Consider the following 22,279-nt stretch of genomic DNA (forward strand, 5'->3'; position numbering starts at 1 on the left):
TGGCACAGGCATCAGTTTTGTTGTAATAAGTTGTATGTTACACAGCTGCATCCTGCATGAGCAGGCTGGTGTCATGACATTTGGCAAGACTTCACAAAGAAATATTGTCTAACATACATTGCAGTTTTCCATTTTCCTGGATTTCACAGCACAAAGGTCGGATTCGGTTTGGTATGAGACAGCAATTGAAACAACATTCATTCAGTCAGTGAGCATCAAATTGCATCCAGTGCAGCAGCAACCTCCAGATCAGAGAAACAACATTCAAAACAGTCTGGAAGGAACAAGAGGGGACCATTCAGGCCCTCCAGCTTGTTCAGCCAATCAAGCAGATTACGTCTTACAGTGGAGCAAACTCTATATACAACAAAGGAACCTTGATTATCCAGCATTTGGTTATCTGAATATCGGGTCATCCGGCAAGATTGCAAAGTCCCGATGCTCGACTAAACTATGTTATCTGGCATTTGATTTTCCGGAATTCAATTAACATAACAAAATACTGCACCCCCCCCCCCATGTCTTTCGGATGATAGAGGTTCCTCTGTACTTCCCAGCCCCATATCCTTTGGCTGACAAAAGCCTAAAAATGTCTGCGTTAACATTGATGAGGAGGTGTCAGTGTTGGACTGGGTTGGACGAGGTCAAAAATCTTACCACATCAGGTTATAGTCCAACAGGTGTATTTGAAAACACTAGCTAGTGTTTTCAAATAAACCCGTTGGACTATAACCTGGTGTCGTGTGATTTTTAACCTTGTTTTAACATTAACGAATAGCCCAGGCATCAATTGCCATTTGCAGAAGAGAGGTCCAAGCATCTACCATTTTGTGCTTAAAAACGTGTGTCCTTGTTTTGCTCTGAAAAGGTCTGGCTCCAATATGTGGACTATGTTGCAGACTCCTCAACCAGCAGAAATGGGACCCTCCTTACCTGTTTCCCCTTCATTCAGAGGGTTAGAGAGTTGTACAGACCCTTCAGTACAACTCGCCCTTGAATACGTAAGACATAGAAGCAGAAATAGGCCATTCGGTCCCTTAAGCTTGCATGGCAGATCTTCCACTTTAACATCATTTCCCTATACCATCCTCATATCCATGATCAAACTTTGATCAAATCAACCCTTCTAAATGCCAGGGAATGTGGCACTAGTTTGTGTAAACTTGTTTCATAATTTACCTCTTGGAGTCTAGGAACCACAACAGTAAACCTCGGCTGTACTTCCTTCAAGCTTGGTAGACCCGGAGCTGGTGCCCAGACTGCTCACAGGACTCTGTGTCTGATCTAAGAAGGTTTTTGTTTCGCTGATTTCCACCCACTTATATTCTGCCTCTCTACATCAATGTCGTCAGCCTTTCTGATTAACAACACTTGTTTACGAGATTTGAATGATTATAAGGCTGGATTCCTCAAGCCTCTTTGAACCTCAGTGTGCCTTGGCATGGCAATGTGTGCTGAACCAAGGGAGATTCCAAGCTATCCCCCCCCCCCCCCCCCCCCCCCCACCCCCAAAGCGATTCTTCAATTTATGACTTCCCAACATCAGGAGAATGTGTAGAGTAGAGCTTCTACAAAGCTAAGGCAGTGGGAAAACAAGGGAACAGGAGAGGGCAATTCACTACCTCAGGATGACCACCAAAAGGGAAAGAGCTATATTTCTAGAGTTTCTTTCACCAGACCATCTCAAATCCAAGAAATTATTTTGAAATAGAAGTCATACGTGTGAAGAACTTTTGAGAGAAAGGTTTCATTTTATGCAATGCTTTTCACGTAATCAGAACACTTCACAAGAAATTCTGTGATTTTGAAATGGATTTTGAAATTGTATTACAGGCAAGCAAAATAATTAATCTAGGGGCCACAGTACAGCAGGCACTGGGTTGTCAATAGGTTCCATTCCTGAAGCCATTCACAAGTTGATGTGTACACAAGTCGGAACATAATGCAGGACAACATAAAGCAGCCATTGATAAGTACAGGAAACATTCATTTTAAAATTACATCCCTGTATAGGTCTCGTTCATAAGTACCAGTGTTCAAAAGTTAGTCATTCGTAAATTGGGACCCCCGCATCCACAAAGAACAATGAGAAAGGTGACCCCATCTGCCTTTGGTGGTTTTAAGAGTTAAATGCCAGGATACCAGGTGAATTCCCTAACCTGCATACTGCACTGAAATGCCAACCTAGTCTATGTGCTCAGTTCTTTAGAGTGAGACAAGAACTCACAACCCTCTCACTCAAAGTACCACACTGAATGAGGTGTGACAGGCTTTGTGCAGAGTAAGATCCAAAATACAAGAATGAGTGAAAGCCTGTTTTCCTCTGCACTTGGGGCTGTTGATTGAGTGACCACTATCAGCATACTATTTCTATTCAGCATCGCCAAAAGGGGACAGGTTTTATCAAAGCTTTTTATCTTGCAGTCATCAAAACAATTCACAAGAAGTACCAATTTCAAACTAATGCTACAATGAGAGGAGGGTGCTGATTCATTGCAGAGGTGTTGCACTGAGGAATGCATCAGCTAATGATGCTTGACAGTTAACTGCCAGGGCTTCTTTTAATTTTAAAGGTTGACTCTGATCAAGGCATTGCCCTGTGAATGAACCATTCTACTTTGCAAACTATGTTAGCCCACTGAAAATAAATAATATTGGTGCTAGTTTATCTAAAACAACCCAACTGTATCAATATTTCTCCTGTAATTATGAGCCTGTTCAACCACTTTCTTTGTTATGAGACTGGATTAATGTTCCTCATGCTAAAACACAAGACATTGAACAATTTCCAGGAAAAAAAGGTAATTACATTCTGCAAATAATAAAAGCATCATTTCTATCAAACAGTCAGGCCAAAAACATTATAGTTTCCATGTGGCTGTAGGAATTTAAAATGGGGTGTTTTTTTTCCTGATGTGAAAATCCACATGATTTTGTTCATTCCACAGTCTAAGCAAGTATCCAACAGTTACAGCAAAGCATCCATCTCCATTTCCCAATGAATAAAATCACCTTGACTCGGATCCAGATGGGTTCCGATTAGGACTACATTCCACAGATCTGTGAATCTTTAATGAGTGTTGCTGTTCGTGTCAGCAGCATATTCCTAATAGCCAACTGCTTACAAGCACAAAACAACACAATGATTTGTTAATGGTGTGTGGCCTTTGTAAATCAAATGTTGTTAGTTCCCTGCACCAACCTTGTCTATTCTAAATTAGACCACACATGGAGCTGCATAGTTTAGGCTCCATGTCATTACATAGACATGAAGTACAGGCAATGGAGAAGGTGCAATCTCTTTGCTATTACAAGTTAATATCTGAACTCAGGTGTTATGGCTGAAGAAGGGCTCATGCCCGAAACGTCGATTCTCCTGATCCTTGGATGCTGCCTGACCTGCTGCGCTTTTCCAGCAACACATTTTCAGCTCTGTTATAGCTCTCAGCAAAGACTGAACATGGTGGCAACTCACTAGAAAAAAAATGGTAAGGGTAGGTTGTGGGAGGTCTCAAAAATTATAATAGGGGTTCAATTGAAAAGGCATCAATAGTTCCACTGATGGAGAGACCATAACAATGGAGCATACTTATGAATTAGGAGCAGAATTAAGCCATTTAGCCCCTCAAGCCTGCTTCGTTATTCAATAAAATCATTACCAATCTGTTTCCAAACTTCATATTCTCATCCAATCCATATACCCTTGATTCCCCTGCCTAATAAGAATCTATGCACTTTTGCCTTAAAATCTTTCAATAACCCTGCCTCCTTTACCTTCTGAGTTCCAAAGTCACAAAACCCTCAGAACAAACATCCGCCCACTCTGTCCTAAAACTGCATCCTCAAATTTTTAAAACGCTGCCCTTGAGATCTGGACTCACCCACAAAAAGAGACTTGTTTTTCACATCCACCTTTTCAAGATCATCAAGGATCAAGTCACTGCTTGCTTTTCCTAAGCTAGTGGGAACTAGCCCAGTCTGCCCAATTGTTCCTGATACACAACCTGTTCAATCCAGGTATTAATCTCGAAAACCTCCTCTGAGCCAACTAGATTGCATTTATAACCTTCCTGAAATAGACAGGCCTGAATGGTACAGAGTTATTGGGATGTTATCTCACCAATACCCTGTATAACTGAAACCAAACAGGCAAGACTTTATATATTGTCACTTAAAATTTAGGAGAAACCTCCTTCTCAAGACAGTGGTCAGACAGTGGAACTTGCTGAGGTAAAACACATCGATTCATTTAATTGAAAGCTGCACACGTACATAAAGGAGAAAGAATTAGGATGGGATGTAGATGGGGTCAGATGAAGAAGGGGAGAAGGAGGCTCAGGTGGAGTTTAAATGTTGACGTGGATCCATTTGACTGACAGGCCTATGTCTCTACTGTACATTTGTGAAAACAACAATAAGTGTGATAATTCTAGGTTGCTACTAAAGGCTGCCCATTCTGTTACACCAGGGTTAGCAGTGACAGGCTGCCTTACAAAGCATCTAATGGTACTGAGATGTCAGAGATGAATATACAGTTCACTGCATTGGGTTAAAGTTTGGAACAGGATGCCCATGTTTGGGTTCAGTTGTCAACCAAGGCTCAGTCAACACTCTGAATTGCTCAAACTCCCACAATATAAAGTATTGAGACAAAAAGGAGATCCGGTTTTAAAACTCTAGAAGTTTCCAAAAACACCAGACTAGCCAGCACAATGTTTTAAATGATATATAATTAACTTATGAGGTGCAGTAATAGTGTCCCTGCCTCTAGCCAGGATACCCCTTTTCAAGTCCCACTTATAGAGTCATAGAGATGTACAGCACAGAAACAGACCCTTCGGTCCAACTCGTCCACGCCGACCAGATAACCCAACACAATCTAGTCCCACCTGCCAGCACCCGGCCCAAACCCTTCCTATTCATATACCCACCCAGATGCCTTTTAAATGTTGCAGTTGTACCAGCCTCCACCACTTCCTCTGGCAGCTCATTCCATACACCTACCACCCTCTGAACAAGTTGCCCCTTAGGTCTCTTTTATATTTTTCCCCTCTCACCCTAAACGTATGCACTCTAGTTCTGGACTTACCCAACCCAGGGAAAAGACTTTCTCTATTTATCCTATCCATGCCCCTTATTTGGTCAGAGTATTGAGTACAGGAGTTGGGAGGTCATGTTGCGGCTGTACAGGCCATTGGTTAGGCCACTGTTGGAATATTGCATGCAATTCTGGTCTCCTTCCTATCAGAAATAGTTTGTGAAACTTGAAAGGGTTCAGAAAAGATTTACAAGGATGTTGCCAGGGTTGGAGAATTTGAGCTATAGGGAAAGGTGTTTTCCCTGGAGCGTCGGAGGCTGAGGGGTGACCTTATGGAGGTTTATAAAATCATGAGGGGCACGGCTAGGGTAAATATGCAAAGTCTTTTCCCTGTGGTGGGGGAGTCCAGAACTAGAGGACATAGATTTAGGGTGAAAGGGGAAAGATATAAAAGAGACCTAAGGGGCAACTTTTTCATGCAGAGGGTGGTAGGTGTATGGAATGAGCTGCCAGAGGAAGTGGTGGAGTACAACTGCAACATTTTAAAAGGTATTTGGATGGGTATATGAATAGGAAGGGTTTGGAGGGATATGGGCCAGGTGCTGGCAGGTGGGACTGGATTGGGATATCTGGTCGGCATGGATAGGTTAGACCGAAGAGTCTTTTTCCATGCTGTTATGGAAAATAAAGAGCATGAAAGCATGGGAAGGGTTAAAGCATGAAGACCACTGGCAATCTGTGGTCTGTGGAAGGCAGGATGGGATAACCATAGTGGAATGCTCTTACACCAATTAGCAGAGTAAGCTTAAGGCTGAAAGGTCAAGGCTAAAAGGTCACTATGGCGAGATGAGATAACACAAGTAATAAAGCAAGTTTCTCTGTTAAGTGTTATGATGACAGAATTGGGACAATAAATATTTGGGACATGACATTAAAATATCTAATTAATAGTTAGTAGAGTCAGCTTGAGACAGGAGACTATTGTAACAGATGGAATAGTTAAATAGTCTGCAATGGAAGATCACTGTAGCAAAGTTAGCAATAAATATCTAACCATGACATTAGAATAACATCAAGTAGAATGTACAACTAAAGAGATAATGGGAACTAATATCACTGGTTTATTGTGTAGCTAGAGTGAGGTACTTTGATCAATATAGTTAGACATGCTGATAAGCTAACAGAAACATGATAAAAAAAGATATAAAAATCCATGCACCCCGAGGTTCATGGGCATTTGAGAATCTGCTTTCTCAGTGTCACGGTTTTTTGTTTGCAAATAAAAGACCTACTTCTTGAAGAACTCTCTGCATCTCCTGTTGATTCTCTATATTTTCTCCACAACACTATACATCTCTTTGACTCTATGACTAATTGTGTCAGGTCAACTCTTACTTTTCTGCCGGTTCCCCTTTGTAAAGAAAACTGTCATGGTCAGAAAGTTCATTACATGAATGAGTTGCTGTTAAATCTATTGGTGTAAAGTCAAGGAGCAGGAAAAAGGGGAGAAAAACACAGTAGGGGTTAACTGATAGCAGACCTGAACATTTCCCCAGAGGAATGAGTGTGAAAGGTAAGGCAGTCCATGTTCAGAAGAGCACATCTGAAATCAATATTTGTCAAGTTGCTACAGCAGTCTTTTTTACTGTACCATTGTGCATAACTTGTTTTAGAAATATTTCCTAGCATTGTTTCACTGGACAATCTTGAGTAAAAACTTATGACAGATTTGGATTATTATAAGTATTAATCAGCAACTGACTTTATGTCAAGCCATGTTCAATAGACATGAAAGCACAATATGCAGATGCTGAAACAATAAAAAGAGATACTGCTGATAAAACACAGGTCAGCGTCAGTGGAGAGAGACAGAGTGAAAGAGCGCACAAGCGAATGAGAGTGAGAGGAGACAAAAAGAATTGAGGGTTACAGGGATGGGACATCAGAAGCATCAGATTAGCCATGATCCTATTGAATGGCGGGGTAAAGACGAGCAACCAGATGGCCTACTGTTCGTCTCTACCATCCGCTCACTAACTATTTACTCTACTGAGCTGCCCATTGGCTGTAGAACGTAGTCTGTGGGCCATAAAGTGGCCGCTCCACCTCTGTACTTGTCTTCGAATGTGACTGAAGATCCTGCCCACTACCTCTTATGCTCTTTTCACAGATGCTGTCAGGCCTTCTGAATATTTACAGCATTTTCTGTTTCTGTTATTTCAATTGGGAAAGCTGTGGGCTTCATTCAATGGTTTGTGAAAGGTAGCCCATGTCCAAGGAGAAATTATCAATGATAGTCAGATTTGACTTTTCTCGTTTCATTTAGAGCAGGAACATGTCGTTAAATGCCTAATCTGTGCCATTCTGAGTCAATCCCACTCATAGAAATGGTAGGGCCAATGCAACTGGAAGCAGCTACCTTATTCTGGGACAAGCAGAGAAAATAAATACAGTCAGGATCCTAATTCCTCATCCCCTGCTATAATGCAAACTGCAATTATATAAGGGGCAGGTATGAATAAAATCCCAAAGTGGCAGATGGAGTATAACGTAAGGAGGTTGATATTACTAAGCATGATATCTCAGTCATGACTGAGCATAGAAAAGTAGAACGCATTCTTTCAAAGGGGCTGGAAATGTTTTAAGGTTGACGTATATTTAAAGAAACTTGGGTGCACACAAGCACACAATGAACACAAAGTCAGCTTGTACAGAGGAAGACTGGATCACAGGACTAAGAACATCTTGCAAGTCATACAATGTTTTGGAGAGACTACACATGGTGCAATGTGCACAATTTTGGCATCCATATCTAAAGAAAGAATGCATTGATGGCACAACAGTGAACTTGCAGTGGATTGGCAGAAATCTGTCCTGTAATGAAAAGCCAAGTGAATTGTAGAATCATAGAATTCCTACATTGTGGAAGTAGACCGTTCAGCCTATTGAGTCCACAAAGACTCTCCGATGAGCATCGCACCCAGACCCTCTGCCCCAACCCTCCACCCTACCCTAACCCCACAACCCTGCATTTCCCATTGAGTCTAAATTCTCTGGAGTTTAGAAGAATGGAAGATCATCTCATTTAGCTTGGAAAAGTCTGAAGGGACTTGACAGGGCAGATGCCAAGATTTTTTTCTGTACTTGCTAGAGATTCCAGATCACAAGGGAGCACAGTCCCAGGAAAGGGAGGTCAAACATTTAGGACTGAGAGGAGGATAAATTCTCGCTCTGCAGGAATTGAGAAACCTTAAAATTCTTGACCTTCGATCTCAGTGGATGTTCCCTTGCTGAATATATTTAAGGCTGAGTTTGGCAGATTTTGATCTCTCAAGGAAGCAAAGGATGTAGGGAAGGAAAGTGGATGCAAAAGATCTGCCAAAATTGGATCAAATGGCAGTGCAAGCTCAGAGGATCAAAGGCCACCCTAGCTCCTATTCCTTATGTTCCTGATAAGACTCTGGAGAATTACTCTGCCAGCATACAAAAGTCAGCTAAGTGCTTAGGTACCAAAGGATCCTGGAGCATTGAAAGCTGCAGCACAACTCACCAGCTTTGGGTAAAACAAAATTGGGAATGCACTGCAATAGGAAAAATGGGAAACAAAGTTGGGGATGTGGTAAACTTTGTTTTAACCAGCACCTTAACAAACTAGCACCCTCAATAAATCAGCAAAAAAAAATTATATACCTGAAATACCGGAGGTTTATTGTATTAATCCTTATGTCCAAAAGTCAGTTGAGGCTACGAGTGAGAAAGCTCTCACCAGTAAGTTTTAAGGCAAAGGTGCATTATTAGTTCAATGATTTATGCTGTAAATAAAATATAATAGTGATGTGCATACCCTGTCCATTATATTAGTGTGTGATTCTACACTGATTATACAGACCTCTTGATCAACTGCAATATCTGATCAACTACGCACTCCTGGTCCCATCAATGCCGATTAATAAAAAGTTTGCTGTACTCAGAAGTCAATGTGAAGTACTCAGATAAACCTGACAGGTTCCAATCCCATCCCCTCCTCCAGTGGTACGTGCAGCAGCATGCATATAATGTGCTAGCTCTCTCCCAGCTTTGCTTAAATCACACACTCAATGCTTCTCTGAAAATTGTGTTTATAGGTTCAGACTAATAACCATAATTCACAGAAAGTCTATTTGTCACAAAACACTGGGTAAAGTCTGCAGCAGAAAACTAAAACCTCGAGGAGACAAGTCTGCCTTCATAAAAATAGTCATTAAATAGATCGTTCAACTACTGCAAATGCTAGCAACTTGGTTTTAGAACAAGTCCTCATTAGTGATGGAGGCAAAGCCAGCAGAAGTTGTAATATTAAAGCTTGTTGGCATTATAATCTTTGAAACTAGAAGCTGCCAAATTTTACGTCTCCTCCAGTTCTAGCATCAAGAAGAATCCTGGAGAGCAGATATAAATTCTCTGTTGAAGTTCAGATTAGGAGTTGAAGGGTTTTGTGAGATAAATTTGGATATTAAGTACTTGGGGGTGTTTCTGATATTTTTAGGAAGTTACATTTGCAAGTAGGTGTGTTTGATTTTACAAAGATTTGTCTCGGAAAACACCAAGGTGAAATTGGACTAACTTTGAGAACTATTACATTTTCAATACAATATTCAGGTTGATGCCCCAAAGCATCATTCGACAAAGTTGAAAATATGTAACTTTGTTCACTGATACGAATTCTTACTCCCTCTCATCGTGATAATGTGACTGAGTAGCTGCTTTCAAAGGCTTTCCTTTTTAATCTTTCTTCTTTCCCAAAGTGTAGGCGTTACCCAAAATGTCTGCATTTGTGGCATATTCCTAATTGTCCTTGATCTGGGTGGCTAATCAGGCCATTCCAGAGAATAGATCAGAGTCAACCACATTGCTGTCAATTGCTTTGAATTCACATGTAGGGCAAACCAGTTAATGCCACATTTCCTTCCTACTATGAATGGAAATACATGAACCAGCTGAGTTTTATGGTAATGGACTTTTTCCACTTGTATTAATTGATTTCAAATTCCACTGATGCTGTGTTGGGATTTGAACCAGTCTCCACAGAGCATTAGTCCAGCCAGTGAAATTACCAGTACACTGTAAGACCATAAGACATAGGAGCAGAAATTAGGCCATTCAGCCCATCGAGCCTGCTCCGCCATTCAAACATGGCTAATAAGTTTCTCAACCACATTCTCCCTGTAACCCTTGATCCCCTTGTTACTCAAGAACATACCTATCTCAGTCTTAACTACACTGAACGACCTGTCCTCCACAGCCTTCTGTGGCAATGAACTCCATAGATTCACCACTCTCTGGCTGAAGAAGTTTCTCTTTATCTCTATTCTAAAAGGTCTTCCCTTGACTCTAATGTTATTCCCTCAGGTCGTAGTCTCTCCTACCAATGGAATATCTTCCCAACATCTACTCTGTCCAGGGCATTCAGTATTCTATAAGTTTCAATTAGTTCCCCCCTCATCCTTCTAACCTCCATAGAGTATAGACCCAGAGTCCTCAAACGTTCCTCATACGTTAAGCTTTTCATTCCTGGGACCATTCTCGTGAACCTCCTCTGAACACGCTCCAAGCCAGTACATCTTTCCTGAGATATGGGGCCCAAAACTGTACATAATACTCCAAATGTGGTCTGACCAGATCCTTATAGAGCCTCAAAAGTACATCCCTGCTTTTATATTCAAGTCCTCTTAAAATAATGCCATCACTGCATTTGTCTTCTTCAGTACTGACTCAACCTGCAAGTTTACCTTGCGAGAATCCTGGACTAGAACTCCCAAGTCTCTTTGCACTTCAGACTTTTTAATTTTCTTCCCATTTAGAAAATATTCCATGCCTCTATTCTTCCTACCAAAGTGCATTACCTCACACTTTAAGACATTGTACTCCATCTGCCACTCCTTTGCCCACTCTCCTAACCTGTCCAAATCCTTCTGCACTCTCCCCATCTCCTCAATGCCTACACCCTTCCCCATCCCCCTAATATCATTTCCTGTACGGTAGTGATATCCTAGAGAACTCAGTGGTAAAGTAAAATAGCAACGAGAAGTAAAACTCGTAATCTACAACAATGATGGAAACTGAGAAAGCGATATTTTAAAATAAAACTATTGGAATTTTATGGAAAAAACTTGACAGGGATCTGAGATAAAATGGGCACAACGTTTTACAGAGAGCTGGCCTGGCTTCAATCGGCTGAATGGCTTTCTACTGTGCTGCAATGACATCATGAGAAGTTCCTTAAAACGACAATTCACTTTTTGAATTAGGGAACACAGGAAAAATGCTAATGGAAACTCCAAGGTCAAGGGTGTGGGAGGTTGATCTACTGCAGACTGGGGATCGAATGGCCTGTGGTCTACTTTACAAAGAAACTGATTGCATGTCAACAAAGACAATTAACAGCTGAAAAAGAGACATTGAGTCTAGTGTTGATTCTACATCATTTGGAAGTATGTGGAATCAACAATGAGAAACAGATTTATATGGAACATAATCCTTCGATTTTCTTGTTTAAAAAAATGGATAAGAAGTTATGATTAGTTTAGTTGGAGGTTAATTCTCCATACACATAATTTGAAAGAGTTGTAGCAATTGCTTTATTGAGAGCATAATGGACATCAAGTGACATGGTGCCCATGAGCTTGTGATTGATGTGTAACTCATTGGATGTTGAACATCAAAATGGTTCATCTATTAATGTAACATATAAGTCATGTTAAGATCATTTTGTAAGGTAATCAGAATAGGTCTTAAAGATACATTTTCATTCTTTTACGGGGGGAGGTATAATGTAAGGGTCTGATATACATATTAATATTTTTATTTTGAGTGAATGGATTTTGAACTAGTGCCATGTGGGTTTTGAACTCTGAGCATATTGGAGGGGGGTTAATGATTAATTGGTCTGTATTTCCATACCTATAATTTCTTTGTCTAAAGTTAGTATCTGCTCCAGGACTGAACCACATAGTCTCAGTAACTTTCAACTGAGTACTGAGGCATTGCTACATTGTCAGTACAGTATAAAACCAAGACCTCTTGGATAGTCAGTGCTTGAGGATCAACGTGTTTTCCCAGTGTCCTGACCAACATCTGTCTTTCAACTAACATAAGAAAGGCAGATTAACCGATCTCACTTGCTGCTCTGTCAGCTTTAGGTTTGAGAATTGGCTATGGGGTTTCATTGCAAGATGACTGCATTTCACTATATTTAATTAATTGGTAAAAAAATTTTGGATTTTGAGAATGTGGCAAAATGTCATTTAATATTAAATTATTGCTTTTAAGTTAATTTTTGTGGATTAATTACATAGATTGGGGCTACTATTTTAACAGAGGTTTTTAAAAAAGATATGTTTTGTTCCACTCATGGGTTAGTACAGAGGTAAGTAACAGCATAAATCCAGGAATGGAAATACCATGGCAAATACCACTATGAAAACAAAACATTTGGGACCAAATGTCAGCTTTTCTCCCTAAATTCTACAGACTGAAAAGTCTCTAAACTAACTCAGGCTTTACAGAGTGAATCCTTTCCAGCAAATCCCAACCGAATTTTTGAGATTATCATTCTGCTTCATACAGGTTAAGGCACTCAATAGCAAATGGAAGTGTGAGGCAGGCATCTAAGCTTTATACACAGCAGTAAAGATGTAAATGTTTTCAGTACCCTGTCACTCGGTCTAACCACAAACTGCAGTTAAACCACTGTAAATGCAAAACCTCCATTGTGGCACGTTTATGATGCGTTAACAATCCAAACGTGGTTAATGTCAATGGGTTTGAGAAATACAATTGGTCCACAAATGGCTTAAATTGTATACATGCCATTCCAAAAGGCTGGAACAATGTCTTAAAAAGATTTTCCCTCCCTTGCTTCAGTGGGAAACATTTTGTCGTTATACTTTTGTTTCCCTCTCCACCATCTATAGGCAACCTTACACAATTAAAAATAAGGAGAGAGGAGAGAGAGAGAGAAAGAAACCAGTAAAGAGAAAGAGAGAGAGAGACCGACAGACAGCATGAGAGTGACAGAAAAATATATCACATGACAGGCTAAAAACTTAGATACTCGATCTACTCCATATAGAACATATAAATTTATTATATTAAATTGCTTAAATAATAAAATTAAGCCAAAAGTCATATCATGGTTTATGGCACTAAAGTATAGTGTTGTGTAAAATAAAGTACCATCTCAGTGACTGTCTCAACTGGGTAACGACTAGAGAGTGACACCAGAACTGAGAGTAGACACAGTAAAAAGCAATCTGTCTCATGTGTTATTATTTCATTGTAAAGCTTTTCTAAAAATGATATTTTGTTCCACTTGCATTTTCTTGCAGAGTTTGGCATCAGAACCATATCCAGGAGTGAAAGTACATTGGCTTTCACAGGGGAATTTGCCAAAGATATTAACCTAAATTTCATTAACAGCAATTTCCAGATGGAGTCAATTATCCACCTTTACTCCCTCAAATTCTACAGAATAAGCTATCAAAATGACTGTGGTATTGCTTTCCAGTGTCCTTTCCATTGAGTTAGAAAGATTACTCTACACTGTAAGAATGGCAGCATGGTGGCTCAGTGCTGTCTCAGCCGCAGGGACCTGGATTCAATTCCAACCGCGGGTGACTGTCTGTGTGGAGTTTGCACGTTCTCCCCGTGTCTGTGTGGGTTTCTTCTGGGGTGCTCCAGTTTCCTCCCACCATCCAAAGATGTGCAGGTTAGGTGAATTGGCCATGCTAAATTGCCCATAGCATTCAGGGGTGTGTAGGTTAGGTGCATTAGTTAGAGGTAAATATAGGATAATAGGTCAGGGAACAGTCCTGGGTGAGATGCTCTTCAGAGGGACGGTGTGAACTTGCTGGGCTGGAGGGGCCTGTTTCCACATTGTAGGGGTTCTATGAAGTGCCTCTTCTATTCTATGACATTTTCTCCAGAAGTAGCTTTTTATTGATGTTGCCTTTAAGTACTTTTAAAAGTCAATTAGCTCCTCTTTTTCTTAGAGGAATCATTCAATAGGACGCAGACCAGTCCTACATTCATTACTCCGGCTTCAGAAGTAATGTCAGGAGACTGTACATCTGGAATCTCAGTGATCTTGCTATTCTACATTAGCAAACAAGATAGAAGGAGGCACTTATTTATCGAAAACTTGCAAACAAATAACAGCCACTTCAATTGGTGGTACTCAAAGCCTCCACTTCCTCTCTCCAAATCTCTTTTTCCATCACCTTAATGTTGCTCACCCTCCACTGGCTCCAATCAATGTCTTATACCAATGTTTATTCTTTACAAACAAACCTGCATGACACTGTATAGAATCATATACTACAGAAAAAGCCATACAGTCATCCAGCCAGTCAGACCGAAGGATTTGTTTCCAAGCTGTTTGACTCTATGATGACCCAAGGCCCTACTTTTAACTGTATATGTCCTGCCCTTGTTTGTTTTACCAAAATGCAATATCTCACATTAATCCAAATTAAACCTCATTTGCCATTCCTCAGCCCATTGACCCAATTGATCAGTATCTCTTTGAATCTTAGGTAACCTTCTTCACTGTCTAGTAAAACAACACTTTTGGCGACATTTGTAAACGTACTAGCCATGTCTCACATATTCTTATGCAAACCTTACCAATGCCAAATTTGTACCATAAATCCGGAGGCTCACTTTGGCCTGGCTGCAGAGAGAGGATGTGAGAGGCTGTCTGGGCGGGATAACCTCAGTATTTGTCTTTGACGCAGTAGGTTTAAAAGCTAAAAGGGCTGGTGGAACCTTCTTCACTCTCCACTATTACACTAATCTTGGTGTCATCTGCAAACTTCCTAATCATGCCATCTATATCATTTGTATAAATGACAAATAAGAGTGGACCCGGCACCGATCCCGGTGGAACACTGCTGGTCAGGGGACTCCAGTCCGTAAAACAACCCTCCACCATCACTCTTGCTGTTTAACAAATTGTGTATCCAATTGGCCTTTCAGCTCATCAAGTCTGTACCACAAAAAAATACATTACTACCTACACTAGTCCCACTTTCACACACTAGCCCCATAACCTTGAATGTTATGATACTTCCAAGAGTTTATCCAAGTACCTTTTATAGGTTACGAGGTTACCGACCTCAATTACCCTTCCAGGCACTTTACCTGGTTGGCATCAATCTACTTTGCTCCTCCAGTAATCATGAAATAATCACAATCAGGAGTGTGCAACACCCCTATCTGAATTGAACCTAATATCGCCAAGTAACAGTTGTACCTGAACTACTGTTTGCAACAAGAACAGCCAACCTGACCCAGTCTGAGGCCACATCTGGAATACATTGGTCCACGTGGCAGCTCCCTAGCATGAAGCAGACTGAAATAGGCGGATACCAGAATAATGGAGAAAGGGAGGACTGCAGATGCTGGAGATCAGAGTCAAAAAGTGTGGCGCTGGAAAAGCACAGCCGGTCAGGCAGCATCCAATGAGCAGGGGAGCCGACGTTTCGGGCATAAGCCCTTTATCAGGAAGGTGGCGGGTGGGAAGGGGACTGAGAGATAAATGGGAGGGGGGTGTGGCTGGGGGAAGCTAGCTAGGAAGAGATACAAGGAGCATGGCTCCTCTCTTGAGGGAGACTAAAATTAGGAGACATAGTTTAAGATCAAGAAGTGCCTTTTTAAAACAAAGACGAGGAGAATGTTTTTTTCCTCTCAGAGGGTTGTCAGAATCAGGAATTCCCTTCCCCAACTTTTAGCGAAGACTGATCTTAAAGTTAATTAAAGATTCAGCTAGGTGGATTTTTGTTGGACGAAGGAGTCAAGGGGTTAGACGAGAAAGTGGCGGGGGCAGAACACAACCGGCCCAGCCATGATCCTATCAAAAATTGAGCAGGCAGGAACAGCTAAGTAGCCCAACACTTCCTCCTCAATCTTATATTTCTACAATGTGGAATAGCCCAGGCTGATGTTTCAAAACACAAAACTAAATGGCCCGGTCAGTATCAGTAGAAACGCCATTGTCTGCCGTGAGGTTCCATATTACATCTCTGTGAAGTGGAGGCAGCAGCAGGTACAGTGTTGCCAGAAACTAATGGTCTCATCGACTGATCGTGAAACAGAATGTGAGAGGCAGCCGCGCTTCACAAATCACAGCTAATAAACTGTAAATTATTTTTAAAAACACTTTAACAGTTGAAAGCAGACTTCAGGATGGTACGCCAATTGGAATCCTTATTTATATGGTGTTAAATGAAAAATATCCCGCGTAGTCCAGATTGCCCTTTCCAAAGGTGTTTAAAATGAGGTTTGTGAGCTGGCTTTCCATCTCATTTAACCCTCATTTAATTAAAATCTCAATTGACTGCAATGTACCATTCCGAGAGATGGATGTGGATGTGACAGTGTACAGACAACAGCATAAAAACCTTGTTAAGTAAATCTTTGAAATGCACACAGCTGAAGGCTCCAAGAACCTTTACCTAATTAGGTTTTCTTTGGGTTGAACTTTATAGGACATTATGAAGTCTCAAAGGAATGAAATGGAAAAAAAAAGGTGTAAGATGGAGCATGCAAATGTTTTATAGTTTATACATGAGTTAACAGACTGCTATTACAATAAAGGGGTGCCTCAGACATACAGCATTAAAACAACATTTGTTTCTCCTTCAATTTAACCTGCCACCAAATTACTAAGTGTCAGCCTAACCAGTTGACAGAATTCTTAAATGAACTTAGTAGTTCGTGGGTTCAAGTCTCACTTCAAGTCATTAGCACAATTCAGGATCAAAACCTCAGTGTCTTCACAAGGGACTGCTACATTGCCTGAAAAGCTGCTGGTCAGAAAGGATGCTAACTTGAGGCGTTGTCTGCTTGTTTGGGTTAACATAGGAAATCATGTGGGATTGAGTGGGGGGGCTGGGGGGGGGATGCCCTCAAACCTCTCTGCAGCTTCAGATCTAACACAGTTGGTGTTCGTGGGATCTTTCTGTGCACAAATTAGACCTTGCAACTGCCTTGATAAGAACCCAGACTACAGTTCAGAAGTAAATCTCTGGCCAAAAGGTACATTGTGAAAAGTGGCTGAACATTTAAGCTGTTGCACAAAAGAGATGCAGTTTAATGTCTCTTCTGAATGACAGCTCTCGTAGGCCAGGGAACCACTTTCATTGGGTTAGCTGGTCTTTCCCAGCTTCCTCAGAATGTCAGGCTAGCTTATGAATCACAGATTCCCTACAGTGTGGAAGCAGGCCATTCGGCCAATCGAGTCCACAACGAGTCTCTGAACGGCATCTCACCCAGACCCATCCCCCTACCCTATTCCCCCAACCCGGCATTTCCCATGGCTAACCGTCCTAGCCTGCACATTCTTGGACACAAGAGCAATTTAGCATGGCCAATCCACCTAACCTACGCATCTTTGGACTGTGGGAGGAAACCCATGCAGACACGGGGAGAAAGTGGAAACTGCACACAGTCACCCTGGGGTGAAAGCGAATCTGGGTCCCTGCCGCTGTGAGGCAGAACTGCTAACCACTGAGCCACCGTGTCGCCCAAGTTCAGATGACCTCAAATCCTGGTGTTGTACTTGAATTTATCACAGGGACAAATAAAAAAAGCAGTGGTCGAGCAATGCTAACACTTTAAGGGGAGAATTAGTCAAAGGAAATATATGCAGCAAAGTCCATTTAGTTCTTTAAATTAAAAAACATTCCTTTACCACTTCAGCTATTATATCTACATCGTTTAAGCTTTTGAATCAACTTCAAAAGTCAAATAAGCTTGAGTAGTTCAATAAAATAATACCATTATAATCTAAATAGATTAGATTAGATTAGATTATTTACAGTGTGGAAACAGGCCCAACAAGTCCACACCGACCCGCCGAGGCGCAACCCACCCAGACCCATTCCCCGACATTTACCTCTTCACCTAACACTACGGGCAATTTAGCATGGCCAATTCACCTGACCTGCACATTTTTGGACTGTGGGAGGAAACCCACGCAGACACGGGGAGAATGTGCAAACTCCACACAGTCAGTCACCTGAGGCGCTGTGAGGCAGCAGTGCTAACCACTGTGCCACCGTGCTGCCCACGATGTTTTGGTCCATTTTTGTGTTTTAAGATGGCACCAAAGAATGGTGACACAATACATTTTTGCTGTATTTTGTTACAAAATACAAAATGTGACAATAAATAAATCAAATCAGATGGTTTGTATTTTGAGGAATTGTTCAATTCCCTCTATTTCTGGTAAGTGACTTACAAGCTCCTAAACATTCAGCGTTGTTAATCTGTAGTTGGTTAAAGGAGGGTACAAAAAAAAAGGATTATCAAGGCAACAGTACAACTCTCCCCTTCCCTCCCCTTTTCCAAGTAAACAATCCATTCTTCACTTGGCACGTCCCCACACTGTTCATAGCTGAAATCTAAACAAGGAAACTCCACTCAAATCTGTCACCTAACTCCATGGTACGCAAAGTTTGAATCCCAAAGTGCTCAAGCCATTATTTTGTTGGTTTTCCACTCTCCAAATAAATCTCTTGCTCAACACAAGTCCAACATCTGTGATGCATAGAGGGGAATGATGATAGATGCACTCTGGTCTCACTGGCATGAGTATTAGTTTAAACAAGAAACCACACTAATTGTTATCACTGCATATTTTACATATTTTATGCATTAAACTTTATTACTGTCCCACCACAAATAACTCCCCTTCTTGCGTGATGCAGGGTCCCAACCCGCACCGTCGACTTTCCTGTTCCTCTGATGCTGCCTGACCTCTTGTGTCTTTCCAGCCCTACATTTTATCATCTCTGACCTCCTTCAAAACCCCCATCTCTCTTTGACACGTTAACCTTTCTTCACCAATGACCATTTTCCTCAAAAGTAATCCTGAAAAAGGTGGGAGAACTGTACAGGCTTACACTGGGTATCACACATTTTCCACAGAAATGACTGTGTTAAAGCTCACAGCAAAAAAACTGGCAAAATGGCTCTGCAAATTTGCAAAACCTCAATGAAATATCCTGATTTACTGCCCCATCTGAAACTAGCTCATTCAGTACAGACTGGGGATCTGGTTAGTGCACTGGAGATACTCTTGAAGACATGGTTTTAAGTGAACTGTGCTTTAATTTTAAAAGGACATTTTGATCAAATCACCATCATATTCCCAAAGAAGGGATTCACACCGTTTGATTTAAAAGCCCAAGTTAGAGGTACACCACAGCACGCTAGTTTATTTCTGAATGATAGGGTCGGACTGTCCATTGCTATTAGATTCTAGTTTCTGGAGTGAATTTTGAACTCTCTACATTCTTTCCACACCATCAGATGGTTATCAATGAGCCAAAGCTGACATCTTATTGATATCAGCGCTTCCCAACTCTTCTCCTCTTTTGTCCTTTTGGAGACATTAAACCAAAGTTTTACTTTAGGTTCATTCCACCATTGAAAGGGTGAGTTCTGAGAGCCTTGATATTTATCTTCAAATCAACATTAATAAAATACTAACCATTAATTTCAATGCTGATTGTGAGACCTTGCTGTGCATAAAATGGTCATTCCATTTCCCTCGATTATAATAAAAGTAAGGGTGAAGTTGCTGAAGTTCGACCAAACCATAGAGGTGCTCTCTCGTTAGAGAGAGATGACTGATGGTGGGTTAACCTGAGGGTGACCATGCCTAAGGTGAGGGGAGAGTTTGTGAAGGAGAGTCCTTCATGGTAACCTAAGCTGGTGTGGGAATTAAACCCTTGTTACTGGCATCATTCTGCATCACAAACCACCTGCCCAACCAACTGAGCTGATTACAACAATACTTCCAAAGTAGAGAGTTAATTAGCTCTGATCTGTCATTATGATTTTTTTTTGCCAGTGCTTGGTGAGTTTCCTCTCCCACTGTTTGATAACATTGCTGTTTAAATATGAACAGGAACTAATCAAAGAGAAGAGATTGTGAAATGACTTGACAGAATTAAATGAGCAGCCTGAGGTGTTGTAGGGATCGGTGGGTGGAGGGGAAGAGAAAAAAGGAGAAAGCAGGAGAGGAAACGACGTGAATACAGCACTCTTCTATTGTAGCACAGGCCTGAACTGATTACTGTGGAGAAAGATACAAGATTTTGAAAATGAAATTCAACCAGAGCTTTACAGGGGCTGTGTTTGAACCGATACACAAGCATATTGAAATGAGACAAACCTTATGCAATTTCAATAATTAGAATATCAAGAATTTCTATCATTGTGTACAATGAATGGGCAGAATCGACGTTTCAGGAGTGGAATATTTCGATTGGACAATAACTGATTAGATAATGTTTAGGATTAGCCAAGCCCTTCAAATACATATATTTCTGCCTATGCAATTACAACACAATAATATTCAATAAAATCTAAACCACAGCATCCTTTAGTTTCCTTATACACCTTTTAACACTGTGACTTAATAACTAGGACCAGATAAGGCAGTAATGTTTTGTTCAGTCTGTTTTTCTGTACTTTACATAGGCCAACTATTCAGACTGTATAACATGTTGCATATAATTCCTAATAACAAGGGGTGCTTCAAAATTCTGTAATTCTGCAGCAACACTGGGTATGGGCTAACATCAACATCATAAACAGCATATTTTTGTTAGCGATTGTTCTCCTTAACTTCAAAGTGTGCAATCATCCCTTCCTTGAAAAGTCTACTCTCAATCCTTTGTGCTTTTCCAACTGCCCCAAATGTAATCCACCTTCTTCGCTTCAAGATTCCCTCGATGTGTTGTTGTTTGTTCTTAGCCCACTTTTTCCAAATTTCTTCCTCAAAAACCTTAGTCTTTCTGAATGTGGGCAGGTTTGCAGCCTGCCCACATTCTCAAGACCACCTTAGCCAATGTCACGACTCGTCAAATATGTTAGTCTTTCTGCAGTGTGTACCATCTACAAGATGCGCTGCAGAAATTCACCCAACATCTTCAGACAGCACCTTCCAAATTCACGACAACTTCCATCTAGATGGACAAAGGCAGCAGATATATGGGTAAACCACCACCTTCAAGTTCCCCTCGCCATCCTGATTTGGAAATTACATCTCTGTTCCTTCATTGTCGCTGGGTCAAAATACTGGAATTCCCTCCCTAAAGGCATTGTGGGCCAACCCACAGTAGGTGGACTTCAGAGGTTCAAGATGACAGCTCACCACCACCTCCTCATAGGCAACTAGGGATGGGCAATAAATGCTGGCCAACCAACAAGGCCTACAATCCACAAAATAAATTTTTAAAAAGTCAGAACTGCGCAATGTTTGATCATTCTATGCTCTTTCAGCATCCCTGCATTTTCTGATCCATTTCAAAGTAACCATCCACTCAACTCCACTCTTCCTTGTTCCAGCAGAGCCAGCACACCTTCGATAATGTCACATAACATCTGCCTTCCTCCTTTCCCCTTCCTCCTAGAGCTACAATGGAGTCCTTACTTTCCACTCCACCGGTCTCTGATTCAGTGGATTATCTTCTGCCAATTCTGGTGTCTTTAACATCATGCCACCACCAAAAACAACTTCCCCTCAAATATTTTGAAAGGGACTGTACCTTTGCAATGCCTGGTTCAGCCACTCCAGCTAGTCCCCCTGCTACCTACAGCGCAGTTGATACAAGTGCAGGAGATGCAACATCAGTCCTTTGCTTCTCCGTTTCACCATCTAACACACCTTCCAAGTGAATGAGATGTTGTTTCTGGGTGTTCAATGTGGTTTGCTTCATAATGCTGATATGTTATCCCCAAACTCTAGGATGGAATTTGAGTATCAGCCTTTTATGAGGCATCTTATCAAATGACTTTTGGAAATGCAAGTGCAATACATCTAGCTGTTTCTCTTCATCAATATTAAAGGCAGAAACCTATAAAATGCTCTCAATTTTTCCTTTCGGTTTTATAAACTCCTACCCATAACAGTCTTGAACGTTCACCTGAGAATGATTTCAACAAATCCCCCCCCCAACTTGTGCCTTGATCTTAGCTTTAACCCAACACTGGGTATTACAGCGCACAGCATCAACTGACAGACTTACAATGCTCCTCATCATTTTGTCACCACTGCTGAAGGTGACCGCTAACATGGAGGCGCACTCCTCTGCATAGAATGGCATGTGTCCTTCTTCATCCACTGCTCCTGGATAGGGACAAACAAAAGGAGACACCATTAAACATTAGAACGACAGAAACCCATGTGCA

General features: G+C 41.2%; 1 protein-coding gene across 2 annotated transcripts in view; it reads right to left on the minus strand.

Annotated features, from left to right (window-relative positions):
• The window catches only part of pcsk7 (proprotein convertase subtilisin/kexin type 7), a 214,200-nt gene that overhangs the window by 115,270 nt on the left and 76,651 nt on the right, over positions 1-22,279 (minus strand). For both annotated transcript variants that reach the window (XM_043676630.1, XM_043676631.1), the window contains exon 8: positions 22,117-22,217. In XM_043676630.1, the coding sequence (XP_043532565.1) occupies positions 22,117-22,217 (101 nt within the window). The remainder of the gene's footprint in view (positions 1-22,116; positions 22,218-22,279) is intronic.

This window comes from Chiloscyllium plagiosum, chromosome 35, assembly GCF_004010195.1.
Source record: "Chiloscyllium plagiosum isolate BGI_BamShark_2017 chromosome 35, ASM401019v2, whole genome shotgun sequence".
Lineage (NCBI taxonomy): Eukaryota > Metazoa > Chordata > Chondrichthyes > Orectolobiformes > Hemiscylliidae > Chiloscyllium > Chiloscyllium plagiosum.